This window comes from Falco rusticolus, chromosome 1 (genome assembly GCF_015220075.1).
Source record: "Falco rusticolus isolate bFalRus1 chromosome 1, bFalRus1.pri, whole genome shotgun sequence".
NCBI classification, from domain to species: domain Eukaryota; kingdom Metazoa; phylum Chordata; class Aves; order Falconiformes; family Falconidae; genus Falco; species Falco rusticolus.
The window spans coordinates 36454057-36480043 of NC_051187.1; the positions used below are offsets into that span (position 1 = coordinate 36454057).

General features: G+C 38.9%; 1 protein-coding gene across 1 annotated transcript; it reads left to right on the plus strand.

Annotated features, from left to right (window-relative positions):
* On the plus strand, window positions 1-25026 carry SUDS3 (SDS3 homolog, SIN3A corepressor complex component). The gene is made up of 12 exons (XM_037392466.1): window positions 1-246; window positions 1997-2066; window positions 3060-3115; window positions 3518-3589; window positions 5909-5928; window positions 6489-6645; window positions 9848-9943; window positions 11902-11963; window positions 12852-12873; window positions 13608-13713; window positions 17761-17845; window positions 21229-25026. Exons 1-12 carry the CDS (start codon window positions 81-83, stop codon window positions 21325-21327), a joined length of 1011 nt encoding a protein of 336 aa, XP_037248363.1. The 5' UTR covers window positions 1-80; the 3' UTR covers window positions 21328-25026.
* Window positions 25027-25987: the final 961 nt, after the last annotated feature.

Genomic DNA, 25987 nt, shown 5'->3' on the forward strand with positions numbered 1-25987 from the left:
AGTGGCGGCGCGGGTCCTGGCGCCGTTGCCGAGCGCCGGGCGGAGGCGCGGGCCCGCGGTGGCGGCTGCGTCCCGTCGCTATGAGCGCGGCCGGGTTGGTGTCTGCCACGCCGCCGGCCCCCGCTCCGCCTGGGGCGCCCGCCAGCGCCATGCCCCCCGGCCCCGAGTACTACGAGGAGGAGGACCTGGAGAGCGCGGAGGAGGAGGACGGCGAGCGGAGCGCTCGGGCCCGCGATTCCGATGAGGGTCGGTAGCGGGGCGGTGAGGGGCTGGGGGAGCCCTGGGGGGGTGCGGGAGAGGGGGGGCGCGGGAGAGGGGGGGCTGCGGCCCCTGGGGGCTCTCACCGGGGTGGCGCGTTGGAGGGGACCGGTCGAGGAGGTGCAGGGGGGTGTTTGGTGGAGAGTTGGTCTGGAGCAGCAAGAAAACGCGAAGAAAATGCGGGAAGGGCCTGTTGGATTGCTGGGGTACCCTGTGGAAGAGTGGAAAAGTGAAGCCGATGGAGAGGTGGGATTAGTTTCCCGGGTGAAGGAGAGGCAGTGAGTGAGGGGAGAGCCCTGGGGAGATGGGATTCGGTGTATGGGACCACAGGGCGAAAGCAGTGGAGCAGCCCAGTGCTTGATGCTTGGTCGTATTTCTGTGGCGTGAAGGGAGGAGGCGGTTAAGGTAGCGGAAAGTTTGGGCAGAAGTCAGGGGGAGCGCAAGAGGATGTTGAGAGGAAAGGGGGGGTTTGTAGAAGAACCAGGAAAGCAGTAAAGAGGGAATGGAAGTAAACCCTGGACTGTCCTGGGGTGTAGGATGCATAAAAGTAAGGGAGATGAAAAAGGACTGTTGGACAGTGCCCGATGCTCTGTCAGCCAGTCCTCCATCACACCTGGTACTCATGAATCAGGTGCTAGAGCCAAACCTACAGCTCCTTGGGAAAGGTGACAGTGGGGGGCTCTCCTTGCCTGCCCGCCCGTAAACTGAGTATGGAAGTCCTTTATAGTGACCTAGACACCTGTGTATCTTTCTTGCAGTTAAAACTCTTTGTTTTATCATTGGTGTGTTAAGCTTTATCTTAATACATATAAGCTTAAACTGTTTGCTTATACTTTAAGAAAAATCTGAGAAAGGTTTGATTTAAGGGGCTGGTGTGCCCTGTCCATATGTAAGGAATGTAGCTGTAGTTTCGGCTTTACAGCTGTACCCTGCTCACCACAACTCCAGCCTGGAGACACTGACCTCTCCTTGGGGAGGAAAGATAATCAATTATTGGCTACCAACATCTTATAGGTAGAAGCCTGAAAAGGCATAGCAGAAAACTAGCAGTCCCATGCTAGTTTATTTGTTTATAGTTTATATTATCTATTCATAAAATCGGGGGTATCTTTATAGTGGTGCTGGTATTTGTTATGTATAGATGTTGAAGTACTTGCATGTGACGTGGCTGAGAAGTCAAGTTCAGATCACAGCAAGATTTCTTTAGCGAGACCTTTGTGCTCAACCACAACAGCATCTAGTCATTGTACTTTCATTCAGGTCAAGATGCAGAATTGATTACAGCTGTTTCAGTCATTGTCTTCCATGTATATTATGTCGTGGGTGAAGCTATAGGAAGAAATCTGTGAAATGTTTTTCAGAGTCTTTAGACTGTTTCTCACTCACCTTCGTATGTGTGGGCATTAATGTAGAACCTGTTGTCTTAAACAGGGAAGAATTTACCAGACTATCTGAAGCTAAAGTTGTTTAGACTTGACGTAAGTAAACATCATTGCAGAACTACCAGAGGATTTACGTATGTTAGCTTGCAGTTGCAGGAAAGAGATGAGACTATTCATTTCATGTCTGAATTCATCTCTCCAGAGGCCTACCTGGTTGTGTATTTGAGGTTAAATTACCTGAGGTTTGGGGAGGTTTTTTGTTTGTTTCTTTGTTTTTTAAGTAATTTACTACTTGTGGGTTGTGTTTTTTTTAAATACTACTTTAGTTTTAACAAGTCATTCTGTACCTCGTTTAGATACTGAGGATGCCAGTGAAACAGACCTGGCAAAACATGAGGAAGAGGACTTTGTAGAAATGAAAGAACAGTAAGTAACCCATTCCTATCAAAAGTAAGCTAATGTTCTGTTTGTTTGGGGTGCTTTTCTGCACAAAACTGCAATATTTTGGGCCAAGACTGGGGTTTTTTAAGTGCCTAGTCCAATATAATAGCTAATGAGTCCATATACTTACTTTTTCTCTCTCAGTAACTTTCTCTGTTCTATATTTATTCAAGAAACTTAAATATTGCTGCTGTTTTGGATGAAGAAATAGGTACAAGTTGCTGGGAGCAGCTGAGCTTTGCTGCAAACAAATACTTTTGCAGAGAGATCCTTTAAATAAAATAAGGGATATACTTTATATAAGCCAGGCAAAAAGGGAGATGCCTATTAAAATCTCTTAAACAATAGAATGCTAGTCCTGTCCAAAAGGTGGGCTTTTTGGAGACCTGAAATAGTTCCCCTTGATGTTTAGGTGTATTTGCAGTGCTTAGTGTCCTTGCTTACTGGCAGAGACCTGTTTTTACACAGGTCAGGGAAAACTTGGCCTGTGTTAAAAATAAGAGATATGGTAAAGGAAATGCAAGTTTGCAACAGCGCCAGGAATAGACTATGGGTTTCTTTTTATAATGTCGAGATCCATGTGAGGAAATGCCTTCTGTTTTATAAGTAGGGAACCAATACATAAATATTAAGGCTTGGTAAAGTGGCAGACTGGTTCTATTGTAAAGTTTGTGGCATCTACAGATCTAAATGTCATTTTAGATTTGAGCACTTTAAAAAAATTAAAATCCTATTTTACCCTGAACTGTTCCTGAAATAATTGGTTTAGGTGCATTTTAAAACCAATGGAGTCGCAAGGGTGTTAGACAGAATTATAACCTTTCATTTGAATAATATTCTTTCAGTTGTTTTTCTTTCCTGAAATTCTTCTGGAAAGTTTTTAATTATGTGTAAACGTGTTATAACATAAACAGATGGTGAAATAAGCTACGTATGCTTGTTTTTCAAAGTGAAGTTGCATGCTCTCTGTCTTTGCAGGATGTATCAGGACAAACTGGCATCTCTTAAGAGGCAGTTACAACAATTGCAGGAAGGTAAGCTTTGAAGGGGATACTTTTTTTTTTCCCAAACAATTTTCAGCACTTCTCAAAGGTCACAGAAGGATGAGGGTTTTGAAAGGTGTAAGCAGCATCCTTCACTGAATGTCCATGCTCATGCTGCTGCGTGAAAAATGTCAGCCACTTCCCATTGGTTTTCCCTCTGAATACTTGTTAAGCCTCTGTGTACTAAAGCATTTCTTAAAAGTAGTCAGTGTTCTGAAAAAACGGGGAAGGTGCTTATCAAAATAAGCAAACTAGATCTGTTGCTTTCTGATTTCAGATATTAGTATTTGTGTCTGAAGTGTGTGGGTCCTTGAGAATTTAATACTTGGGAATAAAAAAGTTCCAGTGGGAATCCACAATTTATTTCAACTATGTACTCTTTATTTCAACTAGGTACTCTTCAGGAATATCAGAAAAGAATGAAAAAGTTGGACCAGCAGTACAAAGAAAGGATACGAAATGCAGGTAAGCTGAATTTCTTTCTAAGACACTGCATACAACTTAAAGTTTTTATAACACTTGAAGAAAAATAATGGTAATTCTGTCTCCTAAAGAAAAGGAACTTGCTGAAGCAAAGGGTGATTCTGCTTCCAAGGGTATAGTGTAGGCTTGTTTGAGAGTGCACGAAGGGTGATTGAATCTAGCTTGGTTTACACACACACACACCCTGTCACCATTTTTTGCTGACTGTTTACTAAATGTCAATAAACAGGTTTAATCTTCATGTGTGTGAAACAGAGCAAGTAAAAAAAAATAATTTCATTTCGATCTGGCGCCATGCCTATCCTACAGTCTCCCGTTTTGGTGTGTTCTTCTGTGCACCTTGTCTGAAACCTTGACGTGCACTGTTTCCCTCAGTTTGCAGGAATAGAAAGTTAGCACTAAGTGCTTTCCTAAAGATCTGTTTTGTGCTCTGGAACAATGAATAGAAAGGGTTTGCTGCTGCTGAAACTGTCATTCTGTATAGCTGCCATACTGAATAGGCTGCCTGTACTTTGTGTTCCGCTCTGTTTCAGGAGTGAAAGCCCAAGTTAATTTTGAAAGTGCTTAGCTCTCAGCCCTTCTGGGGTAGCCTTTATTGTGTTACTGCAGAGAAATGGCTTGGAAATCAGATCTGTTTGCTTGCCCTTGCTCGCTCTTGTTTACTTTCCAGTAGGTTCTTATCTTGGATACTGAAGCAGGCCCTTTTCTAGGAGCTATTATGTGGAAATAGGGAATGCAGCTGTTCTTCCTTTAGAAAAGTCGGATGAATCCTGTAGTGCCTGGGCCATTACTCTGAGAAATAAGACAGAGGCAGTGACAATTATATGATGGCTAACGTACTCCATCCTTTGAATAGTATAAATCGTGTCTTTCTACAAGTGCTTGGGATGGTAAAGGATTCTTGAGGAATTTGAGTTGAACTACTTCTTTTTAACGGGAATCTGTCTTCTGAGATGAATGCAGCTCTAGCGTACATAAAATTCTAGCAATAGTGGGTTGTTTTGAAAAAATTAAGACTTAACTGCAACCTTGTTTTTCTGGCTGGCGAAGACCATTGCTGCAGCAACATATTTCTTCCACAGGAGGGCAGATGGTGATAACCTTTCAATTTTAAGATTAAAAAAAACCCCAACCCACAACTGCCTAGTACTACAGGAAGAATGGTTTTCTACATGTACTCTTCCCATGTTTAGGTTTTGGGGTTTGGTGCTTCTTTTGTTGGGGTTTGGTGTTGTTTGGTTTTTTTTTTAATTCGAAGGTATTAAAGCAACAGGTTAGGTTTACTTGTATTTGATTACCTCCATGATACTGCTTTCACACTCAATTGGTAGATCCTTTGCAAACAAAAGGTTTGATTTCTGTTGGGCCGTTATCATCTTTGGTATCTATTTGGTTGGTTTTTAAAATTATTTTAAAAAGGCACAGTAGTACTTTGCTACTACAGTCTTCTCCAAAACATATTTGAAGGCTGTGATCTTTACAGAAGTATTAACTATTTCAGGTTTTGCCAAAGCTTAATAATGCTGGTGAAATACGGTAACCTGAGGACTGATCAGGTGCCTTAGTTTACTTTTCTTGACACTGTCTTGAGTAAAACCTTTGTTTTGGGCATTGTGTCCTCCAGGAAACACAGGAAGGGTCCCATTCTGCTTGATTTCAGGTTGTTAGGAATTGCACAAACATCATTGCACACCCAGAAATCCATTCGCCTCATCCATAGGTCTGACTTGAACTAATTGTTATCGTTAACCTTCAGTGATAAGAATTTCCTTACTTGTTTTCTCAGGCACAAACAGCCTGAAATCAGACACATGTGAGTTGAGCAGATTAATCTTCTAACAGCTGCAGAATTATTTCTGAGCGACTCATTGCTGAAATTCATGATGTTGGCGTAAACAGTGAATTTTTGCCAACCATACATTCAGCTGCATGTTTCAGGCTTCTGTCTGGAAAGTTTGTATGTAATATTAAGTGATTGTACTTAAACCGGAAGAAAGATGGACTGCATGCTTGGTACTGCTGGGAATAGTAGCTAAACTGAATAGTACAGAATAATGCTGTGTAAGCTTTGCAAATCAGCCTGACAATCTGTAGAAAAATCCAGTTAACAATGTATTTTTGTGTGGTTTTTTATAGTTACTTTATTTTCAGCATAAAACTGAAGCAAGTAGAGGTTGGATGAGTGTGTATGCTGTTTGGGTCACTGCCTCGCTTGGCTGCAATACTCAATGATTTAAAATGTTAGGCAAATAATTTTGTGCATCTCTGAAGATAATAAATTAAGTCTTTCTTGTCTTTCAGAACTCTTCCTCCAGCTGGAAGTAAGTACTCCCAATTTATCAAAATATATGTTAGATGGAAGAGGTATAAGCCTCCTGTTTCATCAAATAGTGCTTGTGCTTGTTTTCCTAGAAGATTTAAAGAATTTCTCTTCTTATAGCTAGTTTTGCTGCTTTTGATGTAGTAAAGCTTACTGTTGATATTACTTCTGGACTTTGTCATTAAAGTAGAAATAAAAGAAGTATTTGCTCTTGGGCTGTTCTATGCTAGATGTGCATTTGGCTTGTTTAAAAATGTTATTTAAGGTGATAAATGGTAGTGCTATTTATGAATAGGAAGAACTCTCTGCTAGAGACTTGATATGTTATGCAACATTAAAGTATTTTTTTAAATAAGTAATTCTTTTGCCAGTATAGTACCGCTTGCTTAGTCATTTTTATATTGTTTTCTGTTGATTATGAATATTGATAATCTTTAGGACCAGCTACGATTTTGAACTGAAAAGCTAATCAGTATAGCAGGTGAAAGAAGCTGTTGTGATATCATTAACTTGACTCATTGGTTCCTTAGTTAACTTTCTTGTTCTTTTGATTTGCATTAGACAGATCAGGTGGAAAAAAATTACGTCAAGGAAAAAAAGGCAGCAGCAAAGGAATTTGAAGATAAGAAAATTGAGCTTAAGGAAAATTTGATTGCAGAGTTGGAAGAGAAAAAGAAGATGATTGAGAATGAAAAGCTAACCATGGAATTAACAGGAGGTAAAGACAAGATAGGCATCTGTCATTTGTCTTATCCACTCTGCCACCGCTTGGAAAAAAAGATATAAAGGCAGCAGTACTGGTTTGTGTAGCCAGATAGTGTGAAGGCTGTAAAGCTTTCCAAATGCCAGGAGATGTAGAACACAAATTGGCGGTCTTTTAATGGAAAAAGCAGTTCGTAATAAAACTCAGTGACCTGAATTATGAACTGGTGAATCAAAATAGTGCCAGTGAAGCAGCAGAGTGGATAGGCTTTCTTATGTGCAAAGAAAGGGCTTCTTTAGTTGCTGTGATTTGGCAATAAAAGTATTGAGATATGCCACAATATTGGCCTAGCCGGCAGTGCCAGCTTGTAATCTGTATCCTTTTTTTGCTCCAGTAATAGGTGGTCAAGAAGTTGAAGGAAGGCACGCAATAAAGGTTGAAATATGTTATGTGTAGCTCGGAAACCTATTTTCTGGCTTTATTTGTGTCCAGACTCTGGAAAATGGACATTAAATGAACAGATTTCTTTCGTGAGACCAGTTGGTACCCTTGGTGCCTTGCCAGTGCTTTGTAGTAATTGACACAGTGGAGCTAAGTAGAGGGGTAATTAATTTCCTCCACAAATTGTGTTGCTGTGATGCTGAACCAAAAGTCTGATTTGATTCTCTCTAAAAGCAGCTCCCTCACTTCATGGACAGATTATGTTGGTTGTGTTGTAGAGGCCTGTCCATGAGTTAGACCTTTGATATCTTTCTTGCATAGTAGCTACAGAAATTATGTAAGCTGATAATTTAATTAGTGTTCAGAATTGAGAATTAAAAGCTGCTTGGATGTATTCAGGAGTGCTCTTGGCTTTGTACAAATGGTTAGGGCTAATCTAGTCTGGAAAACAGCTTGAGCTATGCAGTTTCCCTGACCTGTGAGGTTTTTTTAATTATGAAGTCTAGTCTGGTCTTAGCCTTAACTCTCCTATTGTTATCCTATGCCTATGTCTGTTGGGATGCAGTACTAATCTTGGAAGGAGATTTTTTGTTAGTGGATCAGGATCTGACTTGATCTTACCTTTCGAAATCTGCGTACCAAAGTTCTAGGAGTCTGAAGGAATCCACCTTCTCTGTCAGTGAAACAGCTGTTAACATCAGGATTTGGATTTGCAGAGTTAAAGGGAGACTGAGGAGGGGTAAAAAGAAGTATTTAGTTTATTTGGGGAGTAGATTAATCCTTTTCAGGGAAATAAGTTCCTTTCCCATTGTTGTGTCCTGAAGAGGGGAGCTGTTCCATTAAACACAGCTCTAGGAGAAAGCATGTAAGGAACTGTGGAGAAGAGATCCATTCTGTGTGTGCTAGCCCTCCCTTATCTCCTTCCTTCCCAACTAGCAGAAGTGCACTGTAATTGCTTTAGAAGTAACTGATTTTGTTGTAAACATGTTCTGGAGGCTAAGAAATAAGAATACTGAAGCTGACATTGTTCTTCGGAAGTTCAGCATTTACAAGGATGCAGGTTAGCAGCCTGATGGATAGGCTTGTCTGTCAATGTTGGGAGCATTGCAGCTTCATTGGGTTGCAATAGTTGCCTCCTGTTCTGGAGCAGTGTTTAGTGGTTCTTAACTGTTAAGCCTCATGCAAGACTGTTTCAGGTTAAATCTGTTGGTGCTTTAACAGCTTGTCAAAACTACCTTTATAAAGTTTTCAAGAATCTTTCAAGAATCTTGAGGTTCCTCAAATGTTTAACAGTAAATGTAAGACACTCAAACTCTGGGTTTTTTTCTGAAAACTTGTTCAGTGCTGACTTTTAGCTGACTTGTTGCAATTTTAAGATACAGGATGCCAAGATAAAGAGAGAAGAAAATTGTGTTCTCTGCCTTATTCATGTTTTAAGCAATATAGCTAAGAGGTCTGTGACAACTCATTTGAAACTAATTTTTAAAAAGGAGAAAAAGCCTTCTTGGCTTGGCTATGTATCACCTTGAGTAAGTGCCTCAAAACTCTCTTCTGAGGCTCTTGTAAATTGGTCTTAACATAAGCTATTCTTCCCATTTGTTCAACACAGTAAAGTACATTTTTAGTGTCCACAGGGCTGTTAATGTTCAGTGGTTTTCAAATTCAGCTTTGAATGCTAGAGATAAGGTTTCCTTTGGCATACATTTGGTGGGTGGCACTTCATATTGTTTTTTAGAACTTTTATCATAATATTTGTTCCCTTGAGGTGTGGCATGGTCATCCTTGTTCACCTTTTGAGATAAGGAGAAAAGTAATTTCGTGTTTTTTGAACATGCGCAGCTGCTCAAGATTTCAGTGTCTAGAGGGAGCCAGAGGTTTCATAGACTTAAGTGCTACCTAGAATGTGATTCAGATGTACTTAAAGATGAGTGAATATTTCTTAGCCCATAGAAGGAAAGGTGGGATGATGCATTTAGTATTGAAGATGTGATCTCTTGGTTGCCAGTTCAAGATGTATCTTCATAAATTAAGGAACGCTTTGTGAGAGTTCAGTTAAGGCTACCTGTGGATATTTGTACAAACTGTTGTTTCAGATAATTACTTGGTGATAAGACTTGTTTCAATTTTAAACAGTTTTTCTCTTCCACAGTGCATATGTTACAATTTATTTCCTGTCAACTACTGCTCTGCATGTTATTAATTAGGTTAATTTCATTAATCGTAATTTGAAACACTTAGAGAATCTGAATTTAAATACTATTTGTGTTTAAAATTACTCCAGCAGACTTGTATCAGTCTTGAATGCAGTAATTATCTGTATTTCTTTGACAAAGCTATTTTTCAAGCTCAAAGATGAGAAAAAAAGCAGTTGATTTGTAGCTGACATTTTACATGCCATTAACTATCCAAGTTTTGTCAGCAAAGAACTCCATGAACTTTGCCTTCTAAATGATCTGTTCAAAAGCAGATAGCATTAGCATTAAAGAAATTTGCCCTGAATCCTTGTAGCCTCATTGTGCTTGTTATCTGTACCTGAAGCAGCTGTAAATGAAAGCTGTAACCATGGCACTGCAATGCTGTTACTGAAGAGTGACCTAGTGTGAATGAGAACTTGTATTTGCTGTCAGCAGTTCCAGGTTGGATGCTGGAAGCTATCACAAAAAACATCCAATTTTCTGTATGAAAGAGGAAGGATTATTTTCCTTGTGCAAGAAGCAGCAGCTTTGTACTCCTTTCCCTCTGGTCTTATCAGCTCTCCAACTTCATTATTCTACAGATTCAATGGAAGTGAAGCCTATTATGACAAGGAAACTGAGGCGACGACCAAATGATCCAGTTCCTATCCCAGACAAGAGGAGGAAACCTGCACCTGATATCCTTTCGCAGTCATCGGAGGGCTACTGGAGTTGAAGCCAGCCTGCTACCTGCACCTGTGTTGTTTTGTGCAGAAAGGAAAACGAAATTAGGTGCTAGGATCAGGTTTCAATCTAGGCAATAGTGAAGCATGGTTTGTCATACATAATGTGTGATAATACAACACAACCAGTCTTTGGAGATCCCTTGGTACCCTAACTTAAACTTTACAGTGTCATGAGGTAACGCATTTTACTTTTTTTTTCCTCAGTAAAGATAGTTTGAAATACTTCAGGCAATTTTTCTCACAAAGGAGAAACTTTAAAAGAACATTATATATAAATTCTGAGGTAATTGATTCCGTAGATAGTAAATGGCTTTTTACATGAGCCAAAGCTTTTCTCATATCAAAATGTGACAAAACATTTGCCAGAAAGATCGTATTTGTCGTATCAAACTAGTTTTTACCTTCCTGATAAAGGCTTCAGATCTCTAATCCGGAGAGATCCATAGCATAAGCAAGGAGTGCTAGATTTGTTTTTTAAATAAAAAAAGATTAAAATCCATCTTGGTTTTATGTATCAGGAGAGAGAGAGAAAAAAATATGTATGTAATCCTCCTCTACTGCCTTCTTGCATGTTTCTTTTAATTAAAATGTCCCTTGGCTTCTGGAAATACATTTTTAGCTCTTCTGTGATGATAGGCACTTTTTCTATTTGTATATTAAATTCACCTGGAAAGGAAGGCAATGATATTTGCTTTGCAGAGGCTTATTATTAGATTCCAAACTTGTTTGGCTTAGATTAAAAAAAAACTTATCTTAGGACTGCTGAGTGACTCACATTTTCTGAAGGCAATATCGAACCTTGAACTTCTAGAGTTCATGCAGGACGGTCACAAGCGTCTCCAGTTTTAATTAACCTCTTTCTGGTTGGAGATTCTGTTCAATCTTCCAGGAAGAAAAATCTATTTATTAGTGCCCCTATCTCAGCCAAAATAAATTAGTTTCATAGTGAACGTGACCTACTAATTGAGCATGATACAGCAGCCACAGTATGAAACTCTGTCTGCCTTTCTTTCCTGGGGAGAGGATTAAAGTTCATCAGAACAAAAATCCTTAAAATGCAGCCTAGCAATTAGTAACTTTAGTTTAATACTTTGCATGCTTTTGATTTAACAGCTGTTTCAAAGAAACACTGTAGATTAAAGCTGGAGAGAGGGTCCACTGCTTTGTCTGGATATTGTTTTTCTTCTGTGTACTTAGGTTTTTCTTGAGCAGAAGTGACAGAGGAACAGTAGATGAAGGGAAGCAGGAAGATCCGATTATGAAACTACACGGAATGACAGCAGAGGTTTAATAAGTGTGTAATACACTAACTTCTGTGTTCTGAGATTTTGGTTTTGTTTTCAGGTGAATGGTAGGCTCTTATTTATCCTCACCCACACAAGGATGTGTTTTGAGCGTCTGGGTTTATTTTCTGGTTGCTCTTTGAGGGTTTTTTTGTGGAGGTTTTCCCTTTTCTCCCTATTTCTCTATTTCTGCTTACTGAGTTGCAAAATGATGAATTTCTTTTCCTAGGTTTGGGTGGGATTTGGCTTTACCGTACAAAATCTGAAGTGAGTCTGTTGTATTTCAGCTTCCCAATTGTTCTCTACAGACATGCAAGATAAAAAGCACTGAAAACACTAGTTTGTTGTTCCCATGAAGTAAATGTCAATGCACTAAAGGTTTTTCATTGATGGTTATGTCTGAGTAAGTTACAATGGTTTTGCGCTCTTATTTGCTGCTAAATATGAGGCTCTGTGGAGATAGATCTGTATTAATTTATATAGCAGAAAAAGCTCAAGTGTGACACTAAAGTCTTATGCAACTTTACGGAAACCTTTTGGCTTGCATTTAGTCAAGTGAAATGTCATCGATCTTTTAATTTGTAGCCTTGCTTGTCAAGAGCTTATGGCAACCTTAATTCTTGATACCTCAGCTAAATTATTTGTTGACTGATGAGCAAATAATGGAGGACCTGAGAACGCTGAATAAGGTAGGAATTACTGCTTGATTTGTATTTCTTTGTTTTAAATAGAAAGCTAATGCTTTACCCTGAAGAGAACGGAGCTTTCTGGTTTGTTCCTTTTTGAAATGTGGGAGTATTTCATCCCAGTAGGCTTTCTCAAGTAACACAATAAAAGATTTAGCAAGATGGTGTCTCCTCCCTTTTATTTTAAAAGGTTTAATTAACCAAATTACAATGACTGTCATCTGAAAAGGTTACCTTTTATCTGAACCAAGTGATGAGCTATCTTGAGTTTCTTCCTCCACATGGCTGAACAGATGTTAACATATTTTTCTGTGAGATCACAGGCTGCTTTTGTTTTAGGGGTTAGTGTGGGGTGGTTTTTTTTCAGTTTTCCCCAGTGTTGCAAACTGGCTCGAGTGCATTGTTTACAATTTTTCTAGATTTGATTAACCTATTGCTTTCTTGCTAAATATTAAGGCTTATCTAATTTCTTTGAATAGAGCCTGCTCATTAAGGCATTTGAGGATGGTAGTGGAGCATGTGGGTTTTTTTGTGCCAGCTGTTGAGGCGTCTCTGATGATTGATTTTCCTGTATTTCATGTACCTTAATATATGCTAGGTCATGTTCAAAAATATAGTGTATTAGATAGGTTTGGTTTGTTTTAGTGTATTATCTGAATGCTCTGAAGTTCAGTTTGTAGACCTTGTGCATCATGATACTGATTATTTACACCTTTGGTTGTTTATAGCATGCTGTTCTCTTTATGTGTTATGTGTGTTACGCCACTTAGCAGTACATTTAAAAAAAGAAGCATTTAGAGTATGGAAAGCAAGACTATCTGAAATTATTACTGCAGACTTCTATGGCTCATGTCAGATCTTATAACGCTTTTTTGCTCTCTTTCCATGTAGCTTAAATCACCCAAGAGACCAGGTGAGTTAACAGTTGCGTTGGAACTCGTTCACAGTCATGCTGTTTGAACAAAGAATTATATTGTAGACTGACTGTATAATTGCTGACTGTGTAATTTGTCTGTATAATTGTTTTGACTGTGTAATTGCTGTTCTTTGTGTAGCTGCTGTGGCAAATGGGTGCTGTGTCAAGTCTCTTCATCTGTTCTGAAGTTTGTCAGGGGTGGGAAGGGAGGCATATGCATCTTTGTCCTATGCCCAAATGTTTCAGCCAATCTGACTGTGTGAAGAGGTCTTCCCATTATATTTAGATGCATCTGGGCACCTTGCCTGCTTGTTGGATAGATGGGGGGATTGAGAACTTATGGCTTTATGCCTTCATCTCTCTAGATGTGTCTGCACGCTTCATTTCAAGGCAGAGTGGAACCAGCTTGCTGAAGTAATTCTGACCCTGCTTTACTATAGATTAGAATTAAAACAAAATCAAGGACATATTATTGTCTATGACCTACCCGTGAACATTTTTTCAGATAAATGTTATATTTCACTGAATATTATAATTTGTATATTCAAGGAAGAGGTTGAATTATTTGTCCCAATAGAGAATATTTTTCTGATGCAAATGCGAGTTTGTAGTTTTCTGTGCTTATTATTTCTGCTTGACATGACCTTATTAATTGTAGTTCTGCAGTCAGATGTGCCGTGGTGTGGTGGACACATGCTGGTCTTTAAACACAGTCTCTCTCCCGTTCTCAGCCTCTCCCTCTTCTCCCGAACACCTCCCAGCTACACCAGCAGAGTCTCCAGCACAGCGCTTTGAAGCCCGGATAGAAGATGGAAAACTCTACTATGATAAGAGATGGTAAGTCCTGGTGAATTTCTCTTGTAATCACTTTGTGTAGTGAGGAGATGGCAGAGAGAAACTGCTTTTGTAAAAGAATTTTAGAACAGAAATGTTTTTCGGCAGAGGCTAGCAACTTCTCCAAGGGTAATCATTGTGTCTTCGGTAAATCAGAAGTCATAATGGAATGTTTAGACCGCATAGACTTTTAGGAGTAACTACTGGCTTAAATAAAAGGAGACTTAAATCTTTTCCATGGAGTCAGTGGTACACACTGTGACACTTGGGAAGCATTTTTGTTAAAGCGAATGTTAAGTAAGAGAGCCAAGAGCAGATGCGGTGTGATGTAGCTGTGAAGCTGGTCAGTCAGGATACAGGTGCCCTGTGATTGCAGGTACAGTGGTGTTGGCAGTGTTCACAGTCCTGCTGTTCAGTTTTGTGGAATGCCAGCCCATTCTTCCACAAGGCGGCAGAAGAAATGTCGTGCACCAGATGAGTAGAATGAAAAATGTTTCTAATAAAGCCAAATAACCTTTAAAGATCAAACGCACATGGGAGAAGCAACTTCAGAATTGCTGATTGAATTTAGCTGTGTTAAGTTTTATGGGCATGTAGCTGTGTAAGCCTCACAAAACACAAGGAAAATATTAAATTCTGCAGAGAAATCTTACTAGGTCTTAAACTTAATCCATGAGGCATACAAAACTGGATAATCAAGGGGGTGATCTAGTACTCCTTGAGCAGAAAGCAATTTACAAGTCATATGCTTACATGTAGCCTACTTTAGTGTTCTAGTGGCTCAAAATAACAAGTGACGGGGTTGTAATTTTATCACGGAAAATGATAGGTGTGAAGTTTTCTACACATCAGCCATCTTGTACAGTTGGTCAGTTTTTCCTTCTGCTAGTCTTCTGACAGTGAAGTTTCATTGAGGGTTCAATGTATGCAGTTCTGATAAAAGCTGCTGCCTGGAGCTTAAACTTCCATGAAGTGTAAAGCAAAATGAGCTGAACAGACCAATTATTTCATAAATTCATGAAGTTTTTTTTTGCTTTTGTAATTTTTTTTTGTGTGAAGTGACTATCCTCTGGGATATATTTATATGAATAAACTGTTCTTCAGAATTTTTAAGCGTGTGGAGTACTGAAGTGTTGCTCAAATTAAAAAAAAAAAAAAAAAAAAAGAAAAAAAGAAATAAAAAAGATGGAATCAGAAGTAATCTGCCAGTAAAGCTCCCATGAAATTTAAACCTGGGAGAATTTCAGTGAGCCCAGTGAATTACTCAAAAGTACCAGCGCTCTCTGAAAGGTATCTTGTTGGGACACAACACTTAACAGATATTTTCATCTTGCTGAATTCAGTTGTCATGGGGGTCTGACTGTTGTCTTTCCCTTGTTCTTATGCTGGTTTTAAGATAAGTATTGTGCATTTTTTGGCTGTAATAATCCTGCTTAGATTTTTTGATTGATAGTAATAGTACTTGTGCAAAGTAGATGGTATTTTAAAATAATGAAGTAACTCTTGATAGTGGGAGGGTAATTTTTTCTAAGGTGTATTAAGGCTGTAGCTGCTGGCATGCACCAGAAATAATAAACCTGACAGCTCAAGAGTGACTACTTTTTCTGTTTCCTGATGGCAGCCATGAAAGACCATTATCTCAAAATAGTGAATGTTTAAGGCTACTAATGGACTCCCTAAGGTCTCGCAGAGACATTTCACAAACATGTCTCTGAAGCGGAGACTTTTATATAGTGAGTTTCAGACGGATGTGGAATTAGACTTCAGGTTTTTTTTACCCTGAGCCAATTTGCTCCATGCCCCCCTGTCAGATCCTAAAATACAGTTCATTGTAAAACAAACCATCTTTTTGCTTTTAGCTTTGTCTGCATACAACAATGCAGAATGATTTCTATCTTCTGATGGAGATGCAGTTGAAAATCTTGGCCTCTCAGCAAAATGTGGTGTAGCAGAAAGTAGAATTACTTCTGCTTGCCTCACTTGTCAGCATTGTGCTGTATTTTACCTACTGCAGAAGCAAGAGTTGTTTGGCACTTTCCTTCTCTTTAAAGCCAACTTAAATTCCGTCACATTCTTCATCTGAAGGATTTTCCTCAGTTCTACCCCTCTGTTCCCTGTGGGTATATAAACTCAGCAAAAGCCCGAGACGTGAGTGTGTAACTGAGATGTACCAGGCTACTGTGCCTTTAGCTGACTTGTCTCTCTGCATGCGTGGAGCATGGGACAGCTGAGACAAGTCTTCAGTGAAAAAGTGCTGAACTAACTTGTCACCTTGCCTTTTCTGTGCATAGCTAACATAGATTTACTGATGGATGGCAACTTGTGATGTGAAATCCAGGGACTGAAGCCTGCGTTATGTGTGGTGTTAGCTTTGGTATTCACCGATAATCAAAAACTGAAAGAAAGAGCTTTGAGTGGGAAAATTATTTCATTATCTGTGCAGGCACAGATAACACTTGAGAGTTGTCATTTGCAGTGCTATCTTTTGCACTCGGAAGCTTGTGCACTGATTGTATCAAGATCATCAATTCTCCTTGCTTAAGCACGCACAGCATGGTGTGGTAGGACACTTGCTGGACTGAGCTTTTTGTCTTATCTTTGTGAGGTCTGGTTTTTTGTAGTAGCTTATACCATTCTTTGGTATCAATTAATGACATCTGGGTTCAGTAAACTGAGACTTTTGGGCTCGGATCATTGTTGGTATTGCATTGCACTGGCACCCACTGACTGACTTTGTGTTAAAACGAGGGAGAAAGAATAATGGTCGGGCACAAATGTCTAAATGTTGCAGGATTTGGGTTGGGTTTTTTTCACCTCTCCCAGCCTGTTGGTAATTGGTATGTTTGGAAGGCTGAAAGCTGACACTATCATCCTTGTTAACTGGCAGGCAGTGTGAAAATTCTGAGTACGTGAGCCAGTAGGAAGTGATTGTGGGATAAACTATTGGAAGACTTCCATATTTACAGTATGGTTATTGTAGAAATAACTGTAAAAATTATGCAAATTCATGTGTTTTGACAAATGGCTGTCAGCCAATCAGACTGCAGGGAGTTGCATACTGGGTAAAACATCTCTGCAGGGATCCTGCAACTTGGCTTGCCCGGTTCAATATGAAGCACGTCGTGATTAGGGTAAAGGTGGAAATACAGTTATGCTTTTATAACTATAAAGCATTTTGGTGCTCTCTTGATTAAGATTCTTTACCTACAGATAACCTGTTTCAGTGTAAGTCTGTCTACGGAACTCTCCGAGCCTGAATAAACAAGGAACTGGGGAGTTTTGTCTAGCACGCTTTGCAGTGCTTACCAGAAACATAGCCTTTGAGGAAGGCAGGATCATAAAATTAAGCAAGAGTTTACAAATTTCAAAATTTTTGCTTGGTTTTATACAAAATGCACTAAGAAACAAATGGATATGCTTAGATATGGCCTCATTATAGCAGTTATATGCAGCTTCTTACAGAGTCAGTTACCCATCACTTTACCATTTTGGGTATTTTCACAAAATAAGACAGTATTAGAAATTTGAGGTCTCTCTTAATACACAGACTGATTGAGTACAATTCACTTTTTTCTTTTTTTTTGCTGGTGGTGATGCACTGGTAATTGTGTATTGGGGAATGTGAGTAACTTTTGAGTATCTGTGATTTGCCTTGTCATATTTTATCAGGCGTAATATGGAATTGCCTTCTAAAATCTGTCCTGTGTCTGAAATATGAAAGGCTAGTTTGATTAACTCTTGAAATACGGGCTTATTGTTAAATCGGTGTTTTCCTATCTTGTGGCTTGGTGCTCTTGTTTTCACGTAATCCGTGTATAGAATTGAATGGGAATTGAGAGCTTTATGCATTTTGAAGTATCATTTCGAGGCAAAGTGTGTAGTATCAGACCACCCACTGTGTTGTAAAGATGGGGAAGGTGGTGTGGAAAGACAGATTTCTTGCTTGTAGAATCCTAGGCTTATCAGTCTTATTAACATTGGTATTCTCAGTCTTTGGACAACTAATGGTTTCATGTGTTTCCATTTTTTAATTTATTTTTTTTTCCCCAGGTACCACAAGAGCCAGGCTATTTACCTGGAGTCTAAAGAGAACACTAAGATCAGCTGTGTGATCAGTTCTGTGGGCGCCAATGAGGTAGTGGGCTGCTTTGTTTTTCATGGGAATGGGAAAAGCCATGGGTCAGCATAGGCAGGTAGATGGCTTTCTAGTAAGGACTAGGAGAAAATCAATATTACTTTCAGAAAAGATGAAGCTGAATCCAAGATAAAACTGGGTTGAGAGATCTCTTCTTGAGGTGGGAAGAGACTTGCTCTGTTTCTGAAGAGCAATCCTATATTTTTCAAGTAATAGTTTGATAGGAAAAATGGGGAGAACAGACATGTTGCATCTTATTGGCAAGGCACTCATAAGTTCAATTTCTATTATTTCAAGAATATACTTGCAGTTATTATAATGTAAAACTTAAACAAAATAAAATCCCACTGGAAATCCAGAAGAGGGTGAGGAAGAATTTTGTCACAAAATTTAGTTGTTATAAAGGAAGAAAGTTCTTCCTGCTAAACCTGAGTGCATGTGCTGTGAAGTAAGCTGGCAGCATTCATCACCTGCTTGTGAGGTAGGGCAGGTGACTCATTTGTCTGAGATTTCCTTGTGGCTAATGATTAAGACTTGGAGAAGCAGGTGAGGAGAGGTGTGTGCCCAAGATTGATGTGAGTATCACTGCGGAATAAGCCTAATGCTTAAGCAGCACATCAGTTGGGCAAAAGGAGCAGTTTATTCTTTGCAGATTCCAGACACTTCCAAGGAAAGAGATGACAGACTTGAATGCACTTCTCTTTAATCAGCCAATAAAGTAACTTTAATTTGTTTTGGCAGCTAAGGGAAAATATTTTATTTTCAACAAAATGAGTTGCATATGGGATATGCTTTGTATCACAACTGTTCCCTTTGCAATAACAGTTGTTATGCTCAATGCTGGTTATTTAGATAAGTAGTAGTAGTGTGCTAATGAGCGCATTAAAAATAGTCCTGCTAATTTGATTAATGTTATTACTGTTAACTTAGAACATTAAAACCCAATCTTTTGGGACCATCTTAACTGAAACCTGAGGGAAGTGGAATCCGTTAATTATTATTGCATGAATTGCACTTTAAAGTGAGACGACAGATTTTCTTTGGGGTTTGTGGGGTTTTTTTTGAGAGAGGCTGGGGAGGAGGCATGGCACTTGTCTGCCCTGTGATGGTTCATTGCAACAATATAAAGTCAAAGGAGATAAATACTTCGAAGAATACTGAAATGAGAAGGTGGTTTCTTATACAAGGTGCATGCCTCAGATTTCATCACACATTCAAAAGTGTGGTTGCCAAACTATGATCTTACTGGTTGCTGCTGGAATTTAGAATCTAGAAGGCGGACCTAGATTTGAGGTGTCTTAACTGTAGACTGGAGTCAAACGTTGACAGCATTTCTAAAGGGAGCCAAGTTATTCAATGGAACTTTACTGGAAATATCTGCGCAGAGTGTTTCCCCACCAGCATTTGCATTAATGCTCAAAGTGAAAAGACTTAACTAAGAAACATCAGAGATATTATGGCATACAGTTGCCTTCTTGTGGCTGGGCAAAGCAAGCAGTTAACACTGTTACCGGAAGTATCTTTATTCATACGAATGTCTAAATTAGTTTCCTTAAACTGCATTTGAGTTTTGTAGTTGGCCATAGGCCTCTAACATGGATTCTGAGCTATGACAATCCCCTTTAAAAAACCAAAAATACCTTCTCAGGCCCAAATTCTTTAAAACTTGGTGATGTGTTTAGACCTAAACAGAATGTATTTCTATTACTTTCAATGTGATTTCCTTGGAAGCTGTGAATCAAATATTGCATTGGTGGAAATCATTGGCCAGGTGCATGGAACCAGTTCAATCATTTGCCTTTTGACAACAATAAACTATTCAGTACATGCAGGAAAGTTTGTTGTTGTTGTTGTGTTGGGGTTTTTCATTATTCCCACGAGTTTATTCAGCAATCTCAGTTTGCTGGAAGTTCGGAAAAGGAGGAAGCTTGTTTTCCTTTCACAGTCTAGGAATAAAAGAAATTCAGAGATGGATTTGGTGTTTCTATTCACCATCTCCTTCGGTTCTTTAGAATTAATAGATGTTACATTCTGATGGCAAAGTATGTTGTATGTCTAAAACATCAGTTTGAAGTTCAGAGTATGTCTTGATGCTTTTATTTTTCTGAACACTGTTGTGGTTTTAATGTTTAAGTAATTTTGCTGTTGTGGTCACTTTAAAACTGAACTTCAGTTTTCTGCCAAATGGAGTTTAACAAAGCACTTAACTTTAGCAAAACTAGTATACCATTCCATCATACTGTGATAGAATGTAAAACTGTACATGTTTATTGTTCAGTGCAGTTGCTCAGAGTTTGTAGATTTTTTAATTCTTTTGGTTATTAAAACATACCAAATTCTTGCAAATATTGCAGTAGAGATATGATTATCACTGTGGATTTTTATTTCTCTAGGGAAATAACTGAAGTACAAATGCAGGCAAATATTAGATTTATTTTATATTGAGGGCTTGTGTTAATAAAGTCAATTTATAATTAAAATAAGAGCTAAATCAGTCTACAGTGTCGGGCCTGTAGCTAGTATGATATCTAAGAAAAAAGTTCTGGATAAATTGCATGCCAACAGTAACTTTATAATCCTTTGCATCAGGAAATAAGGTGTTTTGTCCTAAATACTCTAGTACTAAGAGCTGGATAACTCTTATTTTCCATGTGTTTATTTAAATATGTATAAATGCATTAGAACGATAAAATGCAGAAGAGATTTGCTCAGATTTTATTTTTAAAGTACAAGTACTTGCATCTAAACTTCTTGAAAGTGATTTCAAAAATTCTCTTGAGTGTCTGCCTCCATGGCAGCAATTTGTCCTTTGAAATATACTGTATATACGCAAGTTAGGTGAATTCTTCCATGCAGTTGTTTAAAAAAGAGGCCCTTTTATCTTCAGATAAAATTTATTTAATACATTGTGAGAAATGCTTCACAGAACAAAATCAGAATAAGCTTTTCATTTGACTAATACCTGTCTGGGTAAATCCCAGGATAGATAATTTTATGATCTGTGGATCTAGAGAGACTTATTCTTGATTAAGTAAAGCTTAATGCCAGAGTTCTGTTATGATCTGTAGCAGAAGGAAACTTACTTTCTTGATGATGCTTGGAAAGAGTATTATTTTCTTCGTGACTGTTCTGAGCAGGAAGTTAAGGTGGTAAAGTTAGAAACCTTATTTTTGTTTTCCGCTCAGGTTGCAAATGCCTAATGTGGGGAGGGAGAAGGGGTTGAGCTAAATCATCTGTGCGCTCTGAGTAACAGAGATGTTCAGATCCAACAATGAGAATACTTGGACTGACTTGTCTGTGTATTGCTTACTGTGGGTTTTCCCTTTTTCTCCCCAATATATCTCCCTGCCGCCTCTTTAATTTTTTTTTCTTCTTTCATGCAGATCTGGGTGAGGAAAACCAGTGACAGCACAAAGATGAGAATCTATCTGGGACAGCTGCAGCGAGGTGTTTTTGTGATTCGTCGACGATCAGCTGCCTGACTGTATGCTCTTCCTTGGTCTTTTTTTTTTTTTTTTTTTTTTAAACTGATAGACAAACCTCTAACAGAGAATGGCAGTCTGTTCACTCATCTTAGCGGCAGAGAACACTTGTCATGACCTCTTAACGAGACAGTTTGTGGCTGGCCACATAATCCCCAGTAGTCCTTAAATCTTTAGTGATACCCAAGCACTGCCCTGGACTATTTCTGGATTCTGCATCAAGCTTCCGTATGCTTTCTTTATATTTTGGGTGACTATTTAAGAAGACTTTGCATCATACTTTTTTCATCATTGTTCTATGATGCATAGATGGGACTCATATGTTGAAAACAACGTAACATTTATGTTTTGAATCAGACCAATGGAAAAAGCTTTGCTTGTCAAGACCTGAGGTTATTCGTTCTTTTTAGTATTGTTTTCCTGTGAGGCTCAGGATGTGGGCAAAAAGGAATTGTTTTTGCCAGGTTTCGGCTGCAGCTGAGAGGTGCGTCTGTAATACCTGGTATATGACATCGGCTTTATTGGATGAACTCTTTAAAGCCTTGAGCACTGAGGCTTTTTTAAGAAAGTGTGAACAGCTTAGAAACTGCTGAGAATCCAGTTGATTTTAATGTAGTTAAGCAGTCACGCGTGGTTAATCAGAAGCTTCCGTTTCTCTTCACATTAAAAACCCCTTCAATGAACAAGCAAGGAGTATGTCTGTTTGCTGAAGTCAATTACCTAAAATAGGCAGATGAGTATAAACCAAAGGTTTAATTAACTGGACTTTCCAGATAGTGAGAATGTATGTATGAGTATAATCACTCATATGTAGGCAGACAAAAGGTAAATTTCACTCCTTACTGATGTTTAGAGTAACAGATTATGCTGGAATCCTGCTGACAGAAGATACTGGGTCTTTTCTATCTTCCATAGAAGTCTGGTACAAAGTAGAAAGCAGCACTGAGGTGATCTTAGTATGTAGCTGAGACTTTCATTCCCTAAAATGTCGTGTGAAGGCTTCCCTTTGAAGGGTATTTTAATTACTGGAGATAACAGTGGGTTTCTACACTTGCCCTCCAATAGCACAAGTGAAAATGTTCAAGTAATGTACTCCCAAAATGTTTAAAGATCTGACTCTGGCAGTCCTTTATTATTACCAAGCTTTTTCTGATGGCTGAAACCACCAATGCCATCTGTGACTGCATTGGCATGAGCTACACTGCGCTGGCAGTGCTGTCAGATCTTAGCGTTTTGTGCAAAAAAACATTGTGCTCATTTTGATTACTGGACAAAAAGTAACAATTTCTGCCTTTATAGTATTTGTCACTTTGAGGCATTTTTTGGTTTTGCTTTTGAACGACCTCCTTGTTGAGCATCGGTTGGGTCTTTCTTTCATCTCTGGATAAGTGGAGTATTTTAAATGACTGTTTCCATTTGTTTTACTTTACTGCAGTTGGGTGGCAGTCACATCCCAATAACTGATGTGTGTACGCTGATCTGGTGTGAGGTGTTATGGCTGAGTTTCTGGGGTGTTGCCTCTGTGGCTGAGACACCTTACCTATTTTTACTGAGTTTAGAGTTTCAACTGGATCTGGAGCTTTGGCAAGGAAAAGAGAAGGTGTCTGTTTCCCACCCCTTGAAAATGTGCCATCTTTGCTGCAGCGTTAGTCAGGTGGAAAGTAGCAGGCTGTGTTTTGTCAAGTTAACAGCATACTTAATATAATTTAGCATTCTCTGCACGTGTGACAGGTTTTTAATGAGGTGATGATGTACCAAACAGGATTTGTCACTGAGCCTTAAAATGAACATCACAGTTCTTCTAATAAAAAGTGCTAAGTAAATAGCAGGATTTATTTCCTACCTATATCATTTTATCAATATATATGTTTGTGGAAATAGCTGGGAGCTTTGGATCAGTCTTGGGGAAATATCTTGTCATCCTGCTAACAGCAGGTGATCTCTCTGTTTTGGGGTAACTTTAAAGGTATTGGTAGAAGCATGGAAGTGCAGCAGCTCTTTTGGAGCCGGGCATGGCATAGGTGCACATTGTGTAAGCTTCATTATGTAGCTTCAATGCCACGTCTTAGTCTGAATCAACATCTCACCATCCCTGTTCCTTGGCAGAAACAGGAAAAAAATAGCTGCTTTTGCAGCCAAAAGCCTGGCTTTGCATCAGCTGTGGTCTTACGTTGCAGGTGTTAGGAGGGGAGATGAGGTGGGGTGGGGGACACACTTCAAGTTCACACCCTCATCAGGTGTGAAGAGTCTTCTGGAAGTGACTACCTGTGGGACTGTTACACCATTTCCCTCTTCTGTAACCCCTCTGTGGACACGCAGCTGCTGAGAAAGTTACTGTTGTGATAAGATGGTGAGGTGTTGCAGACAATCAAGGAGTGTGCAAGTCGTAGTGGGAGAAAACAAGCTCAGAAAGAATGAGGACAGTGGGCAGCCAGGGTGGGAAGGAAGAAATCTAACAGTACGGTTGTATTGACTGGGGAGGTGGGTTACATAAACTGATACTTATTCAGGGCAGTATTTCATATGGAAGTTGTCAAAACTTGATCTCAAACTCTTTACTCTTTCACACCGTTCTTGAATCTCCAGGAGGGATGTATGAGGTTTGTACAGCTTCCTTCTGTCAGTTCCTTGCTCACTACCAGTTCTCCAGTGCCTCTGGATCAACCTTTGAATGAGAATTTCTGCTTTTGACAGTCCTGAGTAGGGGCTTGGTGCCCTCTTTGCTCAAATTTAGCTGCTACACTGAAGGTATTTTGTTTTAACGCTACTTCATCCTTAGCTTCTTATTTTAATGAAATGGAAGTTTTTCTTGACGTCGTTGATCACCATAAAAAGTAGATCTCTCTCCTAAAAAAAAAAAATACATGAATATTGTATCCTGTTTTTTCAAGCAGGCTGTTCTGTAATGGCCTGTGCCATTTACAAGGCTGGAAATAATAAAAATGCAGTGCCTTACTGTGCACTCAGGGAAGCCGTACAGTTTTTTAATCCTAGAAGGCTGTTCAAAATGTGTTGTGGTAGAAATGAAGATTTCCTGCCACTGGTTGGAAAAATGGAGACAAGTTACTCAAGGAGATGGACAAGGTCTTGCTTAAATTCCAAGATAAAATTGGCTTTTCCGTCTGCTATTTGCCTGTCTAACATCAGTCTTCTGAAGAATTCAAACCGTCAGTGAACAGAAATGGCTTTGCTACAGGTATGAAAAGACTTAATCCTCATTATGAACAGAGCTTAAAGCAAATTTAAGAAATGGTTTTAACTCCCAGTTGTAGTAATTTTAAAGCAAGATGAACCAAAAATAGACTTTATTGAGGGTTAAATTGTAGTCTGCTGTTGACTCAGATTAAGCATTGTTTTTCGTTGCCTCGAGAAATTGACTGTGGTGTTGATCAAGTGTAAAATAAAAAATTCCCCCCTCTCCAGCCATTAGATGTTCAAACGGGTGGGAAGCCAGATCAGTGAACGAACTTCCAGTGGCTTTTTGATAGTATACTCACTGAAAGGTTTTGATAGAGGCTTTTTCCTAGGATGAATGCTAATAAAAGAATTTGTCTTTTTTAGCTCATGTGGTTTGTCTGAAATTTTGTAAAGAGACGAGGTGATTTCATGACAGAAGTCTAGATTGTTGCAATTTTTTGTACATTTTTGGGGAGCCTACAAAAATAAAGCCTTAGAGAGCAAGAAATTGCTGTGACCATGGTGAATAACTGAGGTTCTTCCTCTTTCAGAAAGAGAAAAAATAATAGACCTTTTAGGTTCTTACTCCATAGAAGCAAACAGCAAACACAAAAGGGTTAAGAACATCTAAAGGGGCATCTAAGGCTTGCTACTATCAGTTTTGGTTTGTCCAATTATAAAAGTTTAATATATTTTTAAGTATTGAGAAATTACTTTATAATGAATGTTTCATTTTTATGGGATTTATTGTGAAGTTTCAGTGATAAAGGGTCTTTTCATTTCATACAATTAAAAATATTCCACGATTTTAATGTTACACAATGTGGGAAAGGCCTTTAACGTTTAACATCAGCTCAAAATTTTGGGATGCCAAAATATCTTGTAATACTTTTAAGTACCCATCTCTTTACAGTGGAGTCAATGCTGCTTATTTAGATTCCTCCTTTTTATGCAAGAATGCTTTTCTGCAAAATACTGATTTCAGTTTAGTTAATAAATGTGCATAAATAACTGTTTGGGTTTATATTCATGAAAGATTTGAGTTTTTTTTTCCCTTCTGATAACATGTTAGGAAATTGGTGGAGGAGGAGAGTGTCTCAGAGAAACCCTGGGACCAATACTTAAATAACATTTAGGTGACAAAAGACATAAATGCAAAATATTTTCAATGTATAAGCAGGGTGGGTGTCTAAACTCCCTTCATATAAACGGCAACACAGGAAGAGTTGCTGAAGCCTTTGGTTCTAAAATAGCGGTGCTTTGAGCAAAGCCAGTCATTTTTAGGGCTTTGGAACCAAGAGATGTAACCCACTGGAAACAGCTACTGATTTATTTAATCAATGTTAAATTTTAAACCTAACAGTTGCCCTGTATACCTAAGATAGCGTTGTCATTTTTTGTTTAATTCTAAGTTGCATCCACATGTTCTGCCCCAAATCTTGAGAGGAAAAAAATCAGAATAGTGATGAAACCCACATTTTTC